Raw genomic sequence first — 21,882 nt, forward strand, 5'->3', positions numbered from 1 at the left:
CATATAATACGACATAAATGCAACAGCTGTTCCATCGTATAAAAGGAATAATTGCAAACAGTGTGAAAGTAATGGTCATTTCTACGTTCCGGGCAACCTAGGCTTCACTCTACGGCGTTGTTCCACCAGATCGAATAGTTAGGGCCTAAGAAGTCAACACCAGAAGAATAAAATACAATAAAAATATAACAGTCTTTCCATCCTATAACAGGAATAATTGCAACCCGTGTGAAAGTGATGGGCATTTCTACGTTCCAGGCAACCTTGGCTTCACTCTAGGGCGTTGTTCCACAAGATCGAATAGTTAGGGCCTAAGAAGTCAGCGCCAGAAGCATAAAATACAATATAAATAGAACAGTTTTTCCATTGTATAAAACGAATAATTGCTACCAGTGTGAAAGATATGGTCATTTCTACGTTCCGCGCAACCTGGGCTTTACTCTAGGGCGTTGTTCAACCAGATGGAATAGTTAGGGCCTAAGAAGTCAACGCCAGAAGCATAAAATACGATATAAATACAACAGCTTTTCCATCGTATAAAACAAATAATTCCAACCAGTGTGAAAGTTATGGTCATTTCTACGTTCCGGGCAACCTAGACTTCACCCTAGGCCGTTGTTCCAGCAGATCGAATAGTTAGGGCCTAAGAAGTGAACGCCAGAAGCATAAAATACAATATAAATACAACAGTTTTTCCATCGTATAAACCGAATAATTGCAACCAGTATGAAACTTATGGCCATTTCTACGTTCCGGGCAACCTAGGCTTCACTGTATGGCGTTCTTCCACACACATCGAATAGCTACGGCCTCAGAAATCAACGCCTGAACTATAAAATACAATAAAAATACTACAGTGTTTCCATCCTATAACAGTAATAATTGCAACCCTTGTGAAAGTGATGGTCATTTCTTCGTTCGAGGCAACCTAGGCTTTACCCTAGGGCGTTGTTCCACAAGATCGAATAGTTAGGGCCTAAGAAGTCAACGCCAGAAGCATAAAATACAATATAAATATAACAGTTTTTCCATCGTATAAAACGAATAATAGCTACCAGTGTGAAAGCTATGGTCATTTCTACTTTCCGAGCATCCTAGGCTTCACCCTAGGGCGTTGCTCCAACAGATTGAATAGTTAGGGCCTTAGAAGTGAACGCCCGAAGCATAAAATGCAATAAAAATACAACAGTTTTTCCATCGTATAGCAGGAATGATTTGCAACCAGTGTGATAGTAGTGGTCATTTGTTCGTTCCGGGCAACCCAGGTTTCACTCCAGAGCGTTGCTCCACCAGATCGAATAGTTACGGCCTAAGAAGTCAACGCCAGAAGCATAAAATACGATAAAGATGCAGCAGTTTTTCCATCGTATAAAACGGATAATTGCAATCAGTGTGAAAGTTATGGTCATTTCTACATTCCGAGCAACCTAGGCTTCACTCTAGGGCGTTGCTCCACCAGATCGAATAGTTAGGTCCTTAGAAGTCAACGCCAGAAGCATATAATACGACATAAATGCAACAGCTGTTCCATCGTATAAAAGGAATAATTGCAAACAGTGTGAAAGTTATGGTCATTTCTACGTTCCGGGAAACCTCGGCTTCATTCTAGAGCGTTGCTCCGCCAGATCGAATAGTTAGTGCATTAAAAGTCAACGCCAGAAGCATATAATACAATATAAATACAACAGTTTTTCCATCGTATAAAACGAATAATAGCAACCAGTGTGAAAGTTATGGTCATTTCTACGTTCCGGCAACCTAGGCTTCACCCCAGGGCGTTGTTCCACCAGATCGAATAGTTAGGGCCTTAGAAGTCAACGCCCGAATCATAAAATACAAAATAAATAGAACAGTTTTTCCATCGTATAAAACGAATAATAGCAACCAGTGTGAAAGTTATGGTCATTTCTACGTTCCGGCAACCTAGGCTTCACCCCAGGGCGTTGTTCCACCAGATCGAATAGTTAGGGCCTAAGAAGTGAACGCCAGCAGCATAAAATACAATATAAATACTACAGTTCTTCCATCATATAAAACGAATAATTGCAACCAGTATGAAAGTTATGGTCATTTCTACGTTCCGGGCAACCTAGGCTTCACTCTATGGCGTTCTTCCACCACATCGAATAGCTGCGGCCTCAGAAGTCAACGCCTGAAGCATAAAATACAATAGAAATACAACAGTATTTGCATCCTATAACAGGAATAATTGCAACCCTTGTGAAAGTGATGGTAATTTGTACGTTCCAGACAACCTAGGCTTCACTCTAGGGCGTTGTTCCACCAGATCGAATTGTTAGGGCCTAAGAAGCCAACGCCAGAAGCATAAGATACAATATAAATATAACAGTTTTTCCATCGTATAGAACGAATAATAGCAACCAGTGTGAAAGTTATGGTCATTTCTACGTTCCGGGCAACCTAGGCTTCACTCTAGGGCGTTGCTCCACCAGATCAAACAGTTAGGGCATTAGAAGTCAACGCCCGAAGCATAAAATACATAATAAATAGAACAGTTTTTCCATTGTATAAAACGAATAATTGCTACCAGTGTAAAAGTAATGGTCATTTCTACGTTCCAGGCAACCTAGGCTTCACCCTAGGGCGCTGTTCCACCAGATCGAATAGTTAGGGCCTAAGAAGTGAACGCCAGAAGCATAAAATACAATATAAATACAACAGTTTTTCCATCATATAAAACGAGTAATTGCAACCAGTATGAAAGTTGTGGTCATTTCTACTTTCCGGTCAAACTAGGCTACACCCTAGGGCGTTGCTCCAACAGATTGAATAGTTAGGGCCTTAGAAGTCAATGCCCGAAGCATAAAATGCAATAAAAATACAACAGTTTTTCCGTCATATAACAGGAATAATTGCAACCAGTTTGAAAGTGATGGTCATTTCTACGTTCCGGGAAACCTCGGCTTCACTCTAGGGAGTTGCTCCGCCAGATCGAATAGTTAGTGCATTAGAAGTCAACGCCAGAAGCATAAAATACAATATAAATACAACAGTTTTTCCATCGAATAAAACGAATAATTGCAACCAGTGCGAAAGTTAACGTCATTTCTACGTTCCGGGCAACCTAGGCTTCACTCTAGGGCGTTACTCCACCATATCGAATAGTTAGAGCCTTAGAAGTCAGCGCCAGAAGCATAAAATACAATATAAATACAACAGTTTTTCTATCGTATAAAACGAATAATTGCTACCAGTATGGAAGTGATGGTCATTTCTACGTTCCGGGCTACCTAGGCTCCAACCTAGGGCGTTGTTCCACCAGATGGAATAGTTAGGGCATAAGAAGTCAACGCCAGAAGCATAAAATACGATATAAGTACTACAGTTTTTCCATCGTATAAAACGAATAATTTCAACCAGTGTGAATGTTATGGTCATTTCTACATTCCGAGCAACCTAGGCTTCACCCCAGGGCGTTGTTCCACCAGATCGAATTGTTAGGGCCTAAGAAGTCAACGCCAGAAGCATAAGATACATAATATATATAACAGTTTTTCCATCGTATAGAACGAATGATAGCATCCAGTGTGAAAGTTATGGTCATTTCTACGTTCCGGGCAACCTAGGCTTCAGTCTAGGGCGTTGCTCCACCAAATCAAACAGCTAGGGACTTAGAAGTCAACGCCCGAAGCATAAAATACAAAATAAACAGAACAGTTTTTCCATTGTATAAAACGAATAATTGCTACCAGTGTAAAAGTTATGGTAATTTCTACGTTCCGGGCAACCTAGGCTTCACCCTAGGGCGTTGTTCCACCAGATCGAATAGTTAGGGCCTAAGAAGTGAACCCCAGAAGCATAATATACAATATAAATGCAACAGTTTTTCCATCGTATAAAACGAATAATAGCAACCAGTGTGAAAGTTATTGTCATTTCTCCGTTCCCGGCAACCTAGGCTTCGCTCTAGGGCGTTGCTCCACCAGATCAAACAGTTAGGACCTTAGAAGTCAACGCCCGAAGCATAAAATACAAAATAAATAGAACAGTTTTTCCATCGTATAAAACGAATGATTGCTACCAGTATGGAAGTGATGGTCATTTCTACGTTCCGGGCAACCTAGGCAACACTCTAGGGTGTTGTTCCACCAGATTGAATAGTTAGGGCCTAAGAAATCAACGCCAGAAGCATAAAATACAATTTAAATATAACAGTTTTTCCATCGTATAAAACGAATAATTTCAACCAGTGTGAATGTTATGGTCATTTTTACATTCCGAGCAACCTAGGCTTCACTCTAGGGCGTTGATACACCAGATAGAATAGTTAGGGCCTTAGAAGTCGACGCCAGAACCATAAAACTCAATAAAGATGCAACAGTTTTTCCATCGTATAACAGGAGTCACTGCAAGCAGTGTGAAGGTACTGGTCATTTCTACGTTCCGGGTAACCTAGGCTTCACCCTAGGTCGTTGCTCCAACAGATCGAATAGTTAGGGCCTTAGAAGTCAACGGCCGAAGCATAAAATACAAAATAAATAGAACTGTTTTTCCATCGTATAAAACGAATAATTGCTACCGGTGTGAAAGTTATTTCCATTTCTACTTTCCGGTCAACCTAGGCTTCACCCTAGGGCGTTGTTCCACCAGATGGAATAGTTGTGGCATAAGAAGTCAACGCCAGAAGCATAAAATACAATATAAGTAAAACAGTTTTTCCATCGTATAAAATGAATAATTGCAAACATTGCGAAAGTAATGGTCATTTCTACGTTCCAGGCAACCTAGGCGTCACTCTAGTGCGTTGCTCCACCACATCTAATAGCTATGGCCTTAGACGTCAACGACAGAAGCATAAAATGCAATAAAGATGCAACAGCTTTTCCATCGTATAAAACGAATAATTGCAACCAGTGTGAAAGTTATTGTCATTTCTACTTTCCTGGCAACCTAGGCTTCACCCAAGGGTGTTGCTCCAACAGATTGAATAGTTAGGGCCTAAGAAGTCAACGCCAGAAGCATCTGATACAATATAAATATAACAGTTTTTCCATCGTATAGAACGAATAATAGCAACCAGTGTGAAAGATATGGTCATTTCTACGTTCCGGGCAACCTAGGCTTCACTCTAGGGCGTTGTTCCACCAGATCGAACAGCTAGGGCCTAAGAAGGCAACGCCAGACGCATAAAATACAATATAAATAAAACAGTTTCTCTATCGTATGAAACGAATAATAGCGACCAGTGTGAAAGTTATGGTCATTTTTACGTTCCGGGCAACCTAGGCTTCACTCTATGGCGTTCTCCCACCACATCGAATAGCTACGGCCTCGGAAGTCAACGCCTGAAGCATAAAATACAATAAAAATACAACAGTCTTTCCATCCTATAAAGGAATAATTGCAACCCGTGTGAAAGTGACGGTCATTTCTACGTTCCGGGCAACCTAGGCTTCACTCTAGGGCGTTGTTCCACCAGATCGAACAGCTAGGGCCTAAGAAGGCAACGCCAGACGTATAAAATACAATATAAATAAAACAGTTTCTCCATCGTATGAAACGAATAATAGCGACCAGTGTGAAAGTTATGGTCATTTCTACGTTCCCGGCAACCTAGGCTTCACCCTAGGGCGCTGTTCCACCAGATCGAATAGTTAGGGCCTAAGAAGTGAACGCCAGCAGCATAATATACAATATAAATACAACAGCTTTTCCATCGTATAAAACGAATAATTTCAACCAGTGTGAATGTTATGGTCATTTCTACATTCCGAGCAACCTTGGCTTCACTCTAGGGCGTTGATGCAACAGATTGAATAGTTATGGCCTAAGAAGTCAACGCCTGAAGTATAAAATACAATATAAATACAACAGTTTTTCCATCGTATAAAACGAATAATTGCATGCAGTATGAAAGTTATGGTCATTTCTACTTTCCGGGCAACCTAGGCTTCACCCCAGGGCGTTGCTCCAACAGATTGAATAGTTAGGGCCTTAGAAGTCAACGGCCGAAGCGTAAAATACAAAATAAATAGAACTGTTTTTCTATCGTATAAAACGAATAATTGCTACCGGTGTGAAAGTTATTTCCATTTCTACGATGCGGGCAACCTAGGCTTCACCCTAGGGCGTTGTTCCACCAGATGGAATAGTTAGGGCATAAGAAGTCAACGCCAGAAGCATAAAATACAATATAAGTACAACAGTTTTTCCATCGTATAAAATGAATAATTGCAAACATTGCGAAAGTAATGGTCATTCCACGTTCCGGGCAACCTAGGCGTCACTCTAGTGCGTTGCTCCACCACATCTAATAGCTACGGCCTTAGATGCCACCGACAGAAGCATAAAATACAATAAAGATGCAACAGCTTTTCCATCGTATAAAACGAATAATTGCAACCAGTGTGAAAGTTATTGCCATTTCTACTTCCCGCGCAACCTAGGCTTCACCCTAGGGCGTTGCTCCAACAGATTGAATAGGTAGGACCTTAGAAGTCAGTGCCCGAAGCATAAAATGCAATAAAAATACAACAGTTATCCATCATATAACAGGAATAATTGCAACCTGTTTGAAAGCGATGGTCATTTCTACGTTCCGGGCATCCTAGGCTTCACTCTAGGGCGTTGCTCCAACAGATCGAATAGTTAGTGCCTTAGAAGTCAACGCCAGAAGCATAATATACAATATAAATACAACAGTTTTTCCATCGTATAAAACGAGTAATAGCAACCAGTGTGAAAGTTATTGTCATTTCTCCGTTCCCGGCAACCTAGGCTTCGCTCTAGGGCGTTGCTCCACCAGATCAAACAGTTAGGACCTTAGAAGTCAACGGCCGAAGCATGAAATACAAAATAAATAGAACAGTTTTTCCATCGTATAAAACGAATAATAGCAACCAGTGTCAAAGTTATGGTCATTTCTACGTTCCGGGCAACCTAGGCTTCACCCCAGGGCGTTGTTCCACCAGATCGAATAGTTAGGGCCTAAGAAGTGAACGCCAGCAGCATAAAATACAATATAAATACAACAGTTCTTCCATCATATAAAACGAATGATTGCAACCAGTATGAAAGTTATGGTCATTTCTACGTTCCGGGCAACCTAGGCTTCACTCTATGGCGTTCTCCCACCACATCGAATAGCTACGGCCTCAGAAGTCAACGCCTGAAGCATAAAATACAATAAAAATACAACAGTCTTTCCATCCTATAATAGGAATAATTGCAACCCGTGTGAAAGTGACGGTCATTTGTACGTGCAGGCAACCTAGGCTTCACTCTAGGGCGTTGTTCCACCAGATCGAATTGTTAGGGCCTAAGAAGTCAACGCCAGAAGCATAAGATACAATATAAATACAGCAGTTTTTCCATCATATAAAACGAATAATTGCAACCAGTATGAAAGTTATGGTCACTTCTACGTTCCGGGCAACCTAGGCTACACCCTAGGGCGTTGCTCCAACAGATTGAATAATTAGGGCCTTAGAAGTCAATGCCCGAAGCACAAAATGCAATAAAAATACAACAGTTTTTCCATCATATAACAGGAATAATTGCAACCAGTTTGAAAGTGATGGTCATTTCTACGTTCCGGGCAAGCTCGGCTTCACTCTGGGGCGTTGCTCCACCAGATCGAATAGATAGGGCCTTAGAAGTCAACGCCAGTAGGATAAAATACAATAAAGATGCAACAGTTTTTCCATCGTATAACAGGAATAATTGCAACCAGTGTGAAGGTAATGGTATGTCCTACGTTCCGAGCAAGCTTGGCTTCACCCTAGGGTGTTGCTAAACCAGATCGAATAGTTAGGGCGTTAGAAGTCAACGCCCGAAGCATAAAATACAAAATGAATAGAACAGTTTTTCCATTGTATAAAACGAATAATTGCTACCAGTGTGAAAGTTATGGTCATTTCTACGTGCCGGGCAACCTAGACTTCACTCTAGGGCGTTGCTCCACCAGATCGAATAGTTAGGGCCTTAGAAGTCAACGCCAGAGGCATAAAATACAATAAAGATGCAACAGTTTTTCATTGTATAAAACGAATAATTGAAACCAGTGGAAAGGTAATGGTCATTTCTACGTTCCGGGCAACCTAGGCTTCACCCTAGGGCGCTGCTCCACCAGGTCGAATAGTTAGTGCCCTAGAAGTCAGCGCCAGAAGCATAAAATAAAATATAAATACAACAGTTTTTCCATCGTATAAAATGAATAATTGGAAACATTGTGAAAGTAATGGTCATTTCTACGTTCCGGGCAACCTGGGCGTCACTCTAGGGCGTTACTCCACCACATCTAATAGCTACGGCCTTAGAAGTCAACGCCAGAAGCATAAAATACAATATAAATACAACACCTTTTCCATCGTATAAAATGAATAATAGCAAACAGTGTGAAAGTAATGGTCATTTCTACGTTCCGGACAACCTAGGCTTCACTCTAGGGCGTTGCTCCACCAGATCGAATAGTTAGGTCCTTTGAAGTCAGCGGCAGGAGCATAAAATACGATATAAATACAACAGCGTTTCCATCGTATAAAAGGAGTAATTGCAAACAGTGTGAAAGTAATGGTCATTTCTACGTTCCGGGCAACCTAGGCTTCACTCTACGGCGTTGTTCCTCCAGATCGAATAGTTAGGGCCTAAGAAGTCAACACCAGAAAGTTAAAATACAAAATAAACACAAAAGCCTTTACACCGTATAAAACGAATAATTGCAACCTGTGTGAAGGTTATGGTCATATCTACGTTCCGGGCAACCTAGGCTTCACTGTAGGGCGTTGCTCCACCAGATCGAATAGTTAGGGCCTAAGAAGTCAACGCCAGAAGAATAAAATGCAATATAAGTACAACAGTTTACCATCGTATAAAATGAATAATTGCAAACATTGTGAAAGTAATGGTCATTTCTACGTGCCGGGCAACCTAGGCGTCACTCTAGGGCGTTGCTCCACCACAGCTAAAAGCTACGGTCTTAGAAGTCAACGCCAGAAGCATAAAATACAATAAATATGCAACTGATTTTCCATCATATAGCACGACTAATTGCAACCAGTGCGAAAGTAATGACTATTTCGACGTTTCGGGCATCCTGGGCTTAACTCTGGGGCGTTGCTCCACCAAATCGAAGAGATAGGGCCTTAGAAGTCAACGCCAGAAGCATAAAATACAATATAAATACAACAGCTTTGCCATCGTATAAAATGAATTATTGCAAACAGTGTGAAGGTAATGGTCATTTCTACGTTCCGAGCAACCTAGGCTTCACTGTAGGGTGTTGCTCCGCCAGATCGAATAGGTAGGGCCTTAGAAGTCAACGCCAGAAGCATAAAATACAAAATAAATAGAACAGTTTTTCCATGTATAAAACGAATAATTGCTACCAGTGTGAAAGTTATGGTCATTTCTACGTCCCGGGCAACCTAGGCTTCACCACAGGGCGGTGTTCCACCAGATGGAATAGTTAGGGCCTAAGAAGTCAAAGCCAGAAGCATAAAATACGATATAAATACTACAGCTTTTCCATCGTATAAAACGAAGAATTGCTACCAGTGTGAAAGCTATGGTCATTTCTACGTTCCGGGCAATCTAGGCTTCACTCTAGGCCGTTGCTCCACCAGGTCGAATAGTTAGGGCCTTAGAGGTCAACACCCGAAGCATAAAGTATAAAATAAATAGAACAGCTGTTCCATGTATAAAACGAATAATTGTTTCCAGTGTGAAAGTTATGGTCATTTCTACGTACCGGGCAACCTAGGCTTCACCATAGGGGTTGCTCCACGAGATGGAATAGTTGGGGCCTAAGAAGTCAACGCCAGAAGCATAAAATACGATATAAATACAACAGCTTTTCCATCGTATAATACGAATAATGGCAACCAGTGTAAGTTATGGTCATTTCTGCGTTCCGGGCAACCTAGGCTTCACCAGAGGGCGTTGTTCTACCAGATGGAATTCCTGGGACCTAAGAAGTCGACGCCAGAAGCATAAACTACAATAAAGATGCAACAGTTTTTCCATCGTATAACAGGAATAATTGCAACCAGTGTAAAGGTAATGGTGTGTTCTACGTTCCGGACAGCCTAGGCTTCACTCTATGGCGGTGCTCCACCAGGTTAAATAGTTAGGGCCTAAGAAGTCAGCGCCAGAAGCATAAAATACGATATATATATAACAGCTTTTCCATCGTATAAAACGAATAATGGTAACCAGTGTGAAAGTTATGGTCATTTCTACGTTCCGGGCAACCTAGGCTTCACCCTAGGGCGTTGTTCCACCAGATGGAATAGTTAGGGCCTTAGAAGTCAGCGCCAGAAGCATAAAATACGATATATATATATAACAGCTTTTCCATCGTATAAAACGAATAATGGTAACCAGTGTGAAAGTTATGGTCATTTCTACGTTCCGGGCAAACTAGACTTCACCCCAGGACGATGCTCCACCAGATTGAATAGTTAGGGCCTAAGGAGTCAACGCCAGAAGCATAAAATACAATAGAAATATAACAGGTTTTCCATCGTATAAAACGAATAATAGCAACCAGTGTGAAAGTTATGGTTATTTCTCCGTTCCAGGCAACCTAGGCTTCACTCTAGTGCGTTGCACCACCAGATCGAATAGCTAGGGGCTTAGAAGTCAACGCCCGAAGCATAAAATATAAAATAAATAGAACAGCTTTTCCATCGTATAAAATGAATAATTGCAAACAGTGTGAAAGTAATAGTCATTTCTACGTTCCGAGCATCCTAGTCGTCACTGTAGGGCGATGCTCCACCACATCTAATAGCTACGGCCTTAGAAGTCAACCTCAGATGGATAAAATACAATATAAGTACAACCGCTTTCCATCGTATAAAATGAATAATTGCAACCAGTGTGAAAGTGATGGTCATTCCTACGTTCCGGGCAACCTAGGCTTCACTCTAGGGCGTTGTACCACCAGATCGAATAGGTAGGGCCATAGAAGTCAACGCCCGAAGCTAAAAATACGATAAATATAAAAGAGTTTTTCCATCGTATAACAGTAATAATTGCAACCAGTGTGAAAGTGACGGTCATTTCTACGTTCCGGGCAACCTAGGCTTCACTCTAGGACGTTGTACCACCAGATCGATTAGTTAGGGCATAAGAAGTCAACGCCAGAAGCATAAAATACGATATAGATACAACAGATTTTCCATCGTATAAAACGAATAATGGCAACCAGTGTGAAAGTTATGGTCATTTCTACGTTCAGGGCAACCTAGGCTTCACTCTAGGCCGTTGCTCCACCAGATCGAATAGCTAGGGCCTTAGAAGTCAACGCCCGAAGCATAAAATACAAAATAAATAGAACAGCTTTTCCATGTATAAAACGAATAATTGCTTCCTGTGTGAAAGTTATGGTCATTTCTACGTTCCGGGCAACCTAGGCTTCACCCGAGGGCGTCGTTCCACCAGATGGAATAGTTGGGACCTAAGAAGTCAACGCCAGAAGCATAAAATATGATATAAATACATCAGCTTTTCCATCGTATAAAACGAATAATGGCAAACAGTGTGAAAGTTATGGTCATTTCCACGTTCCGGGCAACCTAGGCTTCACCCTAGTGCGTTGCTACAACAGATCGAATAGATAGGGCCATAGAAGTCAACGCCCCAAGCATAAAATACAGTAAATATGCTAGAGTTTTTCCATCGTATAACAGGAATTATTGCAACCAGTGTGAAAGTGATGGTCATTTCTACGTTCCGGGCAACCTGGGCTTCACTCTGGGGCGTTGTTCCACCAGATCGAATAGTTAGGGCCTAAGAAGTCAACGCCAGAAGCATAAAATACAATATAAATATAACAGTTATTCCATCGTATAAAACGAATAATATCAACCAGTGTGAAAGCTATGGTCATTTCTACGTTCCCGGCAACCTAGGCTTCACACTAGGCCGTTGCTCCACCCGATCGAATAGTTAGGGCCTTAGAAGTCAACGCCCGAAGCATAAAATACAAAATAAATAGAACAGCTGTTCCATGTATAAAACGAATAATTGTTTCCAGTGTGAAAGTTATGATCATTTCTACGTTCCGGGCAACCTAGGCTACACCATAGGGCGTTGTTCAACCAGATGGAATAGTTGGGACCTAAGATGTCAACGCCAGAAGCATAAAATATGATATAGATACAACAGATTTTCCATCGTATAAAACGAATAATGGCAAACAGTGTGAAAGTTATGATCATTTCCACGTTCCGGGCAACCTAGGCTTCACCCTAGTGCGTTGCTACACCAGATCAAATAGTTAGGGCCTTAGAAGTCATCGCCTGAAGCATACAATACAATAAAAATACAACAGTTTTACCATCGTATAACAGGAATAATTGCAACCAGTGCGAAAGTAATGACCATTTCGACGTTTCGGGCATCCTAGGCTTAACTCTGAGGCGTAGCCCCACCAGATCGAATAGCTAGGACCTTAGAATTCAAATACAGAAGCAGAAAATACAATAAAAATGCAACAGTTCTTCAATCGTATAGCATGAATAATTGCAACCAGTGTGATAGTAACGATCATTTCGACGTTTCGGGCATCCTAGACTTAACTCTGAGGCATTGCTGCACAACATCGAATATTTAGGGCCTAAGAAGTCAACGCCAGAAGCATAAAATACAATATGAATACAATAGCTTTTCCATCGTATAAGACGAATAATTGCACCCAATGCGAATGTTATGGTCATTTCTACGTTCCGGGCAACATAGGCTTCCCTCTTGGACGTTGCCTCACCTGATCGAATAGCTAGGACCTTAGAAGTCAAAGCCAGAAGCAGAAAAAACAATAAAAATGCAACAGATTTTGAATCTTATAGCATGAATAGTTGCAACCAGTGAGAAATTAATGATCATTTCGACGTTTCGGGCATCCTAGACTTAACTCTGAGGCATTGCTCCACCAGGTCGAAGTGTTAGGGCCTTGGAATTCAACGCCAGAAGCATAAACTACAAAATAAATACAACAGTCTTTCAATCGTATAAAACGAATAATTGCAACCTGTGTGAAGGATATGGTCATATCTACGTTCCGGACAACCTAGGCTTCACTGTACGGTGTTGCTCCACCAGATCGAATAGGTAGGGCCATAGAAGTCAAGGCCCGAAGCTAAAAATACGATAAATATAAAAGAGTTTTTCCATCGTATAACAGGAATAATTGCAACCAGTGTGAAAGTGATGGTCATTTCTACGTTCCGGGCAACATAGGCTTCACTCTAGGACGCTGTACCACCAGATCGAATAGTTAGGGCCTTAGAAGTCAACGCCAGAAGCATAAAATACAAAATAAATAGAACAGTTCTTACATGTATAAAACGAATAATTGCTACCAGTGTGAAAGTTATGGTCATTTCTACGTTCCGGGCAACCTAGGCTTCACCCTAGTGCGTTGGTCCACCAGATGGAATTGTTAGGGCCTAAGAAGTCAACGCCAGAAGCATAAAATACGATATAAATACAACAGCTTTTCCATCGTATAAAACGAATAATGGTAACCAGTGTGAAAGTTATGGTCATTTCTACGTTCCGGGCAACCTAGGCTTCACTCTAGGTCTTTGCTCCACCAGATCGAATAGTTAGGGCCTAAGAAGTCAACGCCAGAAGCATAATATACAATAAAGATGCAACAGTTTATCCATCGTATAACAGGAATAATTGCAACCAGTGTGAATGTAATGGTCATTTGTACGTTCCGGGCAACCTAGGCTTCACTCTAGGGCGTTGCTCCACCAGATCGAATAGTTAGTGCCTTAGAAGTCAACGCCCGAAGCATAAAATACAAAATAAATAGAACAGATTTTGCATGTATAAAACGAATAATTGCTTCCAGTGTGAAAGAGTTGGTCATTTCTACGTTCCGGGCAACCCTGGCTTCACCCTAGGGCGTTGTTCCACCAGATCGAATAGGTAGGGCCATAGAAGTCAACGCCCCAAGCATAAAATACAATAAATATACTAGAGTTTTTCCATCGTGTAACAGGAATTATTGCAACCAGTGTGAAAGTGATGGTCATTTCTACGTTCCAGGCAACCTAGGCTTCACTCTGGGGCGTTGTTCAACCAGATCGAATAGCTAGGGCCTTAGAAGTCAACGCCCGAAGCATAAAATACAAAATAAATTGTTCGGTACGAATAGTTCAAGAAAATTAGTTTTGAAACTTAATAGTATTTATTTTACCCAACGGGTTCGTTGTTAAAGTCACTGTACAAAAAAAACTTAAATACATGAGCAAAACACGGTATGAACAGAAATTGATTTGATCAATAACCTGATTTGAACTGGTTTTACTATTATTTCCCGCGTAAGTGGATTAATCGGTTTCGCAGCTGCGGTTACCGTTACTTGCGACCGGTCACGAGACGCACGACGTCGCGAAAACAAAAAGATTCGGTACAGCAGAGAAAGAGCACACTACTCACGAGACACGAGTCGTCTGGCCCCTTCGTCCGCCGGACGGGCGAGCGAGATGGATATCGACCTGGAAGCCTCGTTATTTGAACTTGATTGGTTAATTCCAGAATCGATTGTCTATACTCAAATCGCCGCCGGACGGTGCTGACATCTGACTCAGCGATGGGCCAGCCGACTCGGGAGCTCATTCGCCACCGAATGCTGCCGGTCGCGCGGTTGCGCAGTAACCTTGTGCGCATCCGCCGCCGACCCACACAGCCAATCCGCAACATTCCCGCCCGCCTCGTCAGCAATTGACGAAATCGTGCCTGGTCCTGGCCAATCAGAATGGTTGTTACAAGGTTGCAGCGATCGGACTGAATGAATCGGCGACGCACAGCGCAGTCCTAAACCCACGCCTGGAGGTGCTACAAAAGAAAACTAAATTTACAAGTGTGAACAAAAGTGTAGTGGTATTAGTGATGAAATTGTGATTAGCGATCACGTCTAAGCCTAAAGTGACTGGCTAACAGCTACGTGACGTGAATCTTTGACGATACGCGACACAAGAAGTTCGAGGTTAAGTAAATTTCTAAGCGAATGAGATTAATAATACTAATGTTCTTAAGACTACGAAAACTTATACTACGATTCTTAAGACTACAAGAACTTATACTACGATTCAAGGAGCAGAGAATGAGTCCAGCCTCTAGGATCCTCCATCATTCTTCTCCTCGTTTTCAGGTGCAAACAGAGGGATCAGTTTGTGCACCGGTCTGAGAAGATGTGAAGTAGAAGTACGCACCGTTGCTACTCGAATGGAACCGTCTGGTCCCGGGTGCACCCGAACAACACGAGCAAGAGGCCACTGAGTGGGAGGTAAAAGCTCGTTTTTCACAAGACATAAAAATCCAGCCTTGATTAAGTGCTTGTTTTGTTTCCATTTGCCCCTGGTTTGAAGTGTGTTCAAGTACTCCCGAGACCACCGCCTCCAAAAGTGCTGCTGAAGCTGCTGAATGAGCTGCCACCTGGATAACCTGGCTGCTGGTAGGTCCTCGAGGCTGGGCTCTGGTATAGCGGTGAGTGGTTCGCCTATCAGAAAGTGCCCTGGAGTTAGGGCTGCTGGATCCCCAGGGTCGTCAGTTAATGGCTGCAAAGGTCGAGAATTGAGGCAAGCCTCGATGCCAGTCAGTAGCGTGGTCAGCTCCTCAAAAGGAAGACGCTGTTCCCCGATGATTCTGCGAAGGTGATGCTTCACAGATTTGACAGCAGCCTCCCAGATACCCCCAAAGTGCGGAGCTGAAGGGGGATTGAATTTCCAGGAGATGCCCTCCCTAGAGGCTGCAGCGAATGGGCCACCTCCTCGATCAACAGATTGCCTGAGCAAGGCCCGCAGCTCATGATTGGCTCCCTCGAAATTTCGACCACAGTCGCTGTAGATCTCAGCACAACGACCCCGCCGAGACATGAACCGTCTGAGAGCCGCCAAGAAGGTTTCGGTGGACCCATCCGACACAGCCTCCAAATGCACCACTTTAGTGGATAGACAAATGAAGACTGCGATGTATCCCTTGGAACTCTGCTGACCACGCCCCCGACTGACCCGGAGGTGTATAGGTCCCGCATAATCAATTCCTGATCTGAAAAAGAGACGACAAGGAGTTATTCGAGCCACGGGGAGATTTCCCATTTTTGGCTGGGCAGTTTGCCCCTTCCATCTAATACAGACTGTACATCTGCTAATAAATGACTTCACTGTGGGACGACCTCTGAGAATCCAGCACTCCTGGCGCAGTGTAGCTAGTGTAAGCTGTGTCCCCCCGTGCAGGCATCGTTTGTGAGCAGCTTCGACCCACAACTTAGCCAGAGGAGATTCATCTGGGAGTATAGCAGGATGCGTTTGATCGTAGGGAAGATTAGCCGCTTGTATGCGGCCTCCGACTCGCAGCACCCCGCTCGTGTCCAGGAATGGATTCAATTTGATCAGCCGACTCTTGGCGGCCACGGGCTGGTTCCTTTGTAGATTGAGGATGTCTTCAGAAAAGGCCGCCGCTTGCTCCAGGCGAAGAAGGGTGAGCTTTACTGTGTGTACCTCTGAAGCCGTTATTACTGACATTTCCCTTTCCGATCCAGGCAGCCATCGCCGACACCACGCAAGGACCCTGAACAGGCGTGTGAGACTAGAGAAGCGCCTAATTAATGAGCTGGATGAGCTTTCCCGTGGTTGAGTCATGTGATGCACATTCAGCTCCTCAGGATCGTAGCGGGGCTCCTCCTGTGAAATTGACTCTGGAAATTGATCCAAGGAAGAGAGCCACTCAGGTCCCCGCCACCACAGTTGGAAGGCAGACAGCTCGGCAGGGAGTAAACCTCTGGAAGCGCAGTCAGCTGGATTCTCTGAACCTCGGACGTGATGCCATCTGGCCCGCGGAAGCAGCTCTTGGATTTTCGCTACTCTGTTAGCGACATAAGTGGACCAGCGAGAAGGGTGCCCCTGTATCCAGCTTAGTGCCACTGTTGAATCCGACCACAGGTGCAGGTCCACGTCTTGCCACTCGAGCACTCTTGTTGTGTGCTCTACTAGTTTGACCAGCAAATGGGCTGCACAGAGCTCCAGTCTCGGCAGCGAAACGCGCTTCAGTGGAGCTACCTTTGACTTGGCGACCATCAGGGAGACCGTTGCCGCTCCCTCGCTGTTGAAGGTGCGAGAGTAGACCACAGCAGCGTATGCGCGCTCCGAAGCGTCAGCGAACCCGTGGACCTCCACGGATTGTGAGAAGCGGCCCGTGCCAAGCCATCGAGGGTCCTGAAGTTTTTCCAGCGCAGGAAGCTGACACTGGAACTGTTGCCACTGTAAGGCCTCCCTTTCTGGCAGAGGTGAGTCCCAATCGGCCTTCAGCAGCCACAAGGTTTGAATGAGCACCTTAGCCACAATAGTTACAGGCGCCATCCAGCCGAGAGGGTAGAATAGCTGAGCTGTTCCGCTGAGGACCGAGCGCTTAGTACATCCCGAGCTCCTGGGCGGCAACGTGGTGGTTACCTGAAAGCAGTCAGAAGACGGGATCCATTTGATCCCGAGAACACTGTGGAGAGTCGGAGAGTCCCATTCGACAACTCCTCTCCGTTCGTCAGAAGCGAGTCCGTCCAAGAGGCTCTTAGAATTGGAGGCCCACTTGCGGAGTGGAAACCCGCCCGCCGTGAGGAGTTCCCGCAGCTCCTGCTGCCTCAACATGGCCTCCGGCAGTGTGTCAGCTCCCGTGAGAACGTCGTCAACGTAGATGTCGCTCCTGATGATCTGTGCCCCCCGGGGGTAGCGTTGCTCCTCCATCTCCGCGAGCTGGCGCAGACATCTGATAGCCAAGTAGGGAGCGCAAGCCAGGCCGTAAGTGACGGTGTTGAGTTCGTAGTCCACCACGGTGCTGTCTGGAGTAGGTTTCCAAACGATCCGCTGCCATTTCCTGTCCTCAGGGTGAACCAGGATCTGCCGATACATCTTTTCGATGTCAGCAGAAAAGACGAATACGTACCGTCTCCAGCGCAGAAGAACGTCAGCGAGATTCGGCAGTAGATTCGGACCCCGCAGGAGGAACTCGTTAAGCGATCTTCCGTTGGAGGATGGCATTGAGCCATTGAAGACCACCCGCAACTTGGTCGTAGTGCTAGCTTCTCTAAATACTCCGTGGTGTGGAAGGTAGTATTCGTTACCTGAGACAGGATGCGACAAGGACGTCATGTGCCCCAGACTCTCATATGCCTCCATGAATTCTGAGTAGGCTTGCTGGAACCCTGCAGATCGACGAAACCTGGACTTCAGGGACTCCAGTGTTCTGCACGCGATGCGACGGGAGTCTCCCAACTCCGGGTTGCTTCTGAAGGGCAGTCGTACCAGAAACCGGCCGTCTGGCTGACGCAGGTGAGTCTCAGTGAAGTGCTCCTCTGCCCGGCGATCGTCCGCAGTCTCAGGTATCTTGACTTCGATTTCTTCTTGCTCCCAGAACCTAGTCAAGAATTCGAGGAGCTCCTTGTCCACACTGCAGTGACGAACCTGCACCGCTGCAGGATTTCCGGACTCATCAACGGCCTCTGTGACTGTCCCACCAGTGAGGATCCAACCGAGAGCGGTCTCCTGAGCTACCGGAGCGTTAGGCGGTCCACGTTTAACGCCCTCCCGAAGGATGAGGCTGTAAGCGTCAGCTCCGAGAAGAACGTCGATGGGATCTGCCAAATGACATGCCGGATCGGCAAGTGCTAGACCCTGAACGTGCGACCACACTGCAGGAGAAGGCTGGTTGCGAGGTCCGTACTGGGAGAGTTCAGGAATAATGTAAACCGGAACCTCGAACCTCACTTCCCCTCCGAAATGAGGAGCGATGAGGAGAGTTGTCTTTCCCCGTGTAAATCTCGCCCTTGCGCCTCCAACGCCGAGAAGAGGAATGCGAGCGTGGCTTCTCTTGACGCGAAGTCTTTGAGCCAGCGCCTCCGAGATTAGCGAAACCTCACTTCCAGGGTCGATGAGCGAGCGCGAGATGCAGTTCTGTCCCTGTGCGTCGAAAATCCTAACGCGCGCAGTGCCTAGAAGAGCTGATGTGAGTTGACTCACGCGTGTAGAGATTTGCTGAACCGACGCTCCGGCGCGATTGAGGTCCTTAGAGGATGAGGCAGCATCATGAAGCGTGGTATGATGTTTTCCTTCACACTTCTGACACCTCTTGTTGGATTTGCACTCGCTTACAGAATGTTTCCCTAGGCAATTAAAGCACAAACCGAGCGATCGAACAGACTCCCTTCGATCAGCGGGAGTCTTCTCCTTGTAGAGACTGCAGAAAAGGACGTAGTGCCTCCCTTGACAAAGACTGCAGCTCTTGGCCTGCGAGCCAGCCTTGGATACCAGATGCACCTTGAGCGACTTGCCTGGCAACTTCTTGGACTCTGAGGGCTCGTCGTGTTGCGGTGACTCCAGCGCATCGCAGGTGCGAATGCGCCCCTCCATGAACGTTTTCAGTTGTTCCAACGTTGGAGGTTGAGTCGACTGATTTAAAGAATCTTCCCACTCACGACGGGATTGGCGATCCCAGCGTTCGACGGTCAGTTCCACGATCCAGTCGGTCGCGTTAGTGACGGCTCTGCCCAGGTTGCTGAGCGCATCAATGACATCGAACGTGCCGTCAAATAGCCGTCGCATCCCGGAAGCCGACTCCCTCTTCAGGGGAGCTAAGCTGTTGAGAGTGCGAATTTGTGCCTGTACTAAGAGCCTGAGGTTGCTGAAGCGCTTATCGAGTTTGCTCCAGGCGACCTCAAAGTTGTCCGAAGTCGTTTTGACATTCTTGAGAAGGGCTGCTGCATCTCCTGTCAAACAACTCTTTAGGTAATGGAGTCGTTCCACATTAGATAGAGTTGGCTCGTTCCGTATGAGAGATGTAAACAAGTCTCGGAACGATGGCCAGTCCTTGTAGTGACCCTCGAACGTTGGGAGATTTATTTTCGGCAGCACCGCGCGTGACCTTAGGGAGCTGGCGTCGCTGACCTTCAACGTTGAATTTGAATTTTCCCCATTGGACGGACCGGCTTCGAGAGCGGCTATCATGTCTAGGAGAGATCCGGCCTGTTCCATAAAGATGAGTTGCGTTTCGCTGAATTCATCGTTTTTAATGTAGGAACTCTCCCTCAACTTGGGTTCTGCTCTCGCAGCAGTTAGTATGGAAGCGTCTCCCTGAGTGTAATCTGCCCACACTTGAGAGATGGAAGTGTGAGCGGTGCGCAGCATCCCAAGAGAGAGATTGGCCTTTCCTCGCTTCTTTAGATTTGGAACAACGCGGGAGATCCGTTGCGCGAGAAGCCGTTGGTTTTCCACAAGGTCAGCCATTGTTGACACGAGCGATTAGAAGCACTAACGGTTCGAAGAACTGCACTTTGGAGTTTTAGAAAGACTGCTGCACGGTATCCGGCTCGAAGGACCAAAATGTTCGGTACGAATAGTTCAAGAAAATTAGTTTTGAAACTTAATAGTATTTATTTTACCCAACGGGTTCGTTGTTAAAGTCACTGTACAAAAAAAACTTAAATACATGAGCAAAACACGGTATGAACAGAAATTGATTTGATCAATAATCTGATTTGAACTGGTTTTACTATTATTTCCCGCGTAAGTGGATTAATCGGTTTCGCAGCTGCGGTTACCGTTACTTGCGACCGGTCACGAGACGCACGACGTCGCGAAAACAAAAGATTCGGTACAGCAAAGAAAGAGCACACTACTCACGAGACACGAGTCGTCTGGCCCCTTCGTCCGCCGGACGGGCGAGCGAGATGGATATCGACCTGGAAGCCTCGTTATTTGAACTTGATTGGTTAATTCCAGAATCGATTGTCGATACCCAAATCGCCGCCGGACGGTGCTGACATCTGACTCAGCGATGGGCCAGCCGACTCGGGAGCTCATTCGCCACCGAATGCTGCCGGTCGCGCGGTTGCGCAGTAACCTTGTGCGCATTCGCCGCCGACCCACACAGCCAATCCGCAACATAAATAGAACAGCTTTTCCATGTATAAAACGAATAAATGCTTCCTGTGTGAAAGTTATGGTCATTTCTACGTTCCGGGCAACCTAGGCTTCACCCGAGGGCGTCGTTCCACCAGATGGAATAGTTGGGACCTAAGAAGTCAACGCCAGAAGCATAAAATATGATATAAATACATCAGCTTTTCCATCGTACAAAACGAACAATGGCAAACAGTGTGAAAGTTATGGTCATTTCCACGTTCCGGGCAACCTAGGCTTCACCCTAGTGCGTTGCTACAACAGATCGAATAGATAGGGCCTTAGAAGTCATCGCCTGAAGCATACAATACAATAAAAATACAACAGTTTTACCATCGTATAACAGGAATAATTGCACCCAGTGCGAAAGTAATGACCATTTCGACGTTTCGGGCAACCTACGCTTCACTCTAGGCCGTTGCTCCACCAGATCGAATAGCTAGGGCCTTAGAAGTCAACGCCCGAAGCATAAAATACAAAATACATAGAACAGCTTTTCCATGTATAAAACGAATAAATGCTTCCTGTGTGAAAGTTATGGTAATTTCTACGTTCCGGGCAACCTAGGCTTCAGCCGAGGGCGTCGTTCCACCAGATGGAATAGTTGGGACCTAAGAAGTCAACGCCAGAAGCATAAAATATGATATAAATACATCAGCTTTTCCATCGTATAAAACGAATATTGGCAAACAGTGTCAAAGTTATGGTCATTTCTACGTTCCGGGCAACATAGGCTTCCCTCTTGGACGTTGCCTCACCTGATCGAATAGCTAGGACCTTAGAAGTCAAAGCCAGAAGCAGAAAAAACAATAAGAATGCAACAGTTTTTCCATCGTATAGCATGAATAGTTGCAACTAGTGAGAAATTAATGATCATTTCGACGTTTCGGGCATCCTAGACTTAACTCTGTGGCATTGCTCCACCAGGTCGAAGTGTTAGGGCCTTGGAATTCAACGC

At 44.9% G+C, this 21,882-nt stretch overlaps 1 protein-coding gene across 1 annotated transcript; it reads right to left on the minus strand.

Moving 5' to 3' along the window:
• Positions 1-15,095: 15,095 nt before the first annotated feature.
• On the minus strand, positions 15,096-20,249 carry LOC143186573 (uncharacterized). Its single transcript, XM_076390257.1, has one exon. It carries the CDS (start codon positions 20,247-20,249, stop codon positions 15,096-15,098), a length of 5,154 nt encoding a protein of 1,717 aa, XP_076246372.1.
• Between the last annotated feature and the right edge of the window lie 1,633 nt (positions 20,250-21,882).

The sequence above is a fragment of the Calliopsis andreniformis genome, unplaced genomic scaffold (assembly GCF_051401765.1).
Source record: "Calliopsis andreniformis isolate RMS-2024a unplaced genomic scaffold, iyCalAndr_principal scaffold0004, whole genome shotgun sequence".
NCBI classification, from domain to species: domain Eukaryota; kingdom Metazoa; phylum Arthropoda; class Insecta; order Hymenoptera; family Andrenidae; genus Calliopsis; species Calliopsis andreniformis.

Bases quoted from the DNA above. Each gene is read 5' to 3' on its own strand.
- LOC143186573 (XM_076390257.1), bottom strand. From the start codon at position 20,249: ATGGCTGACCTTGTGGAAAACCAACGGCTTCTCGCGCAACGGATCTCC.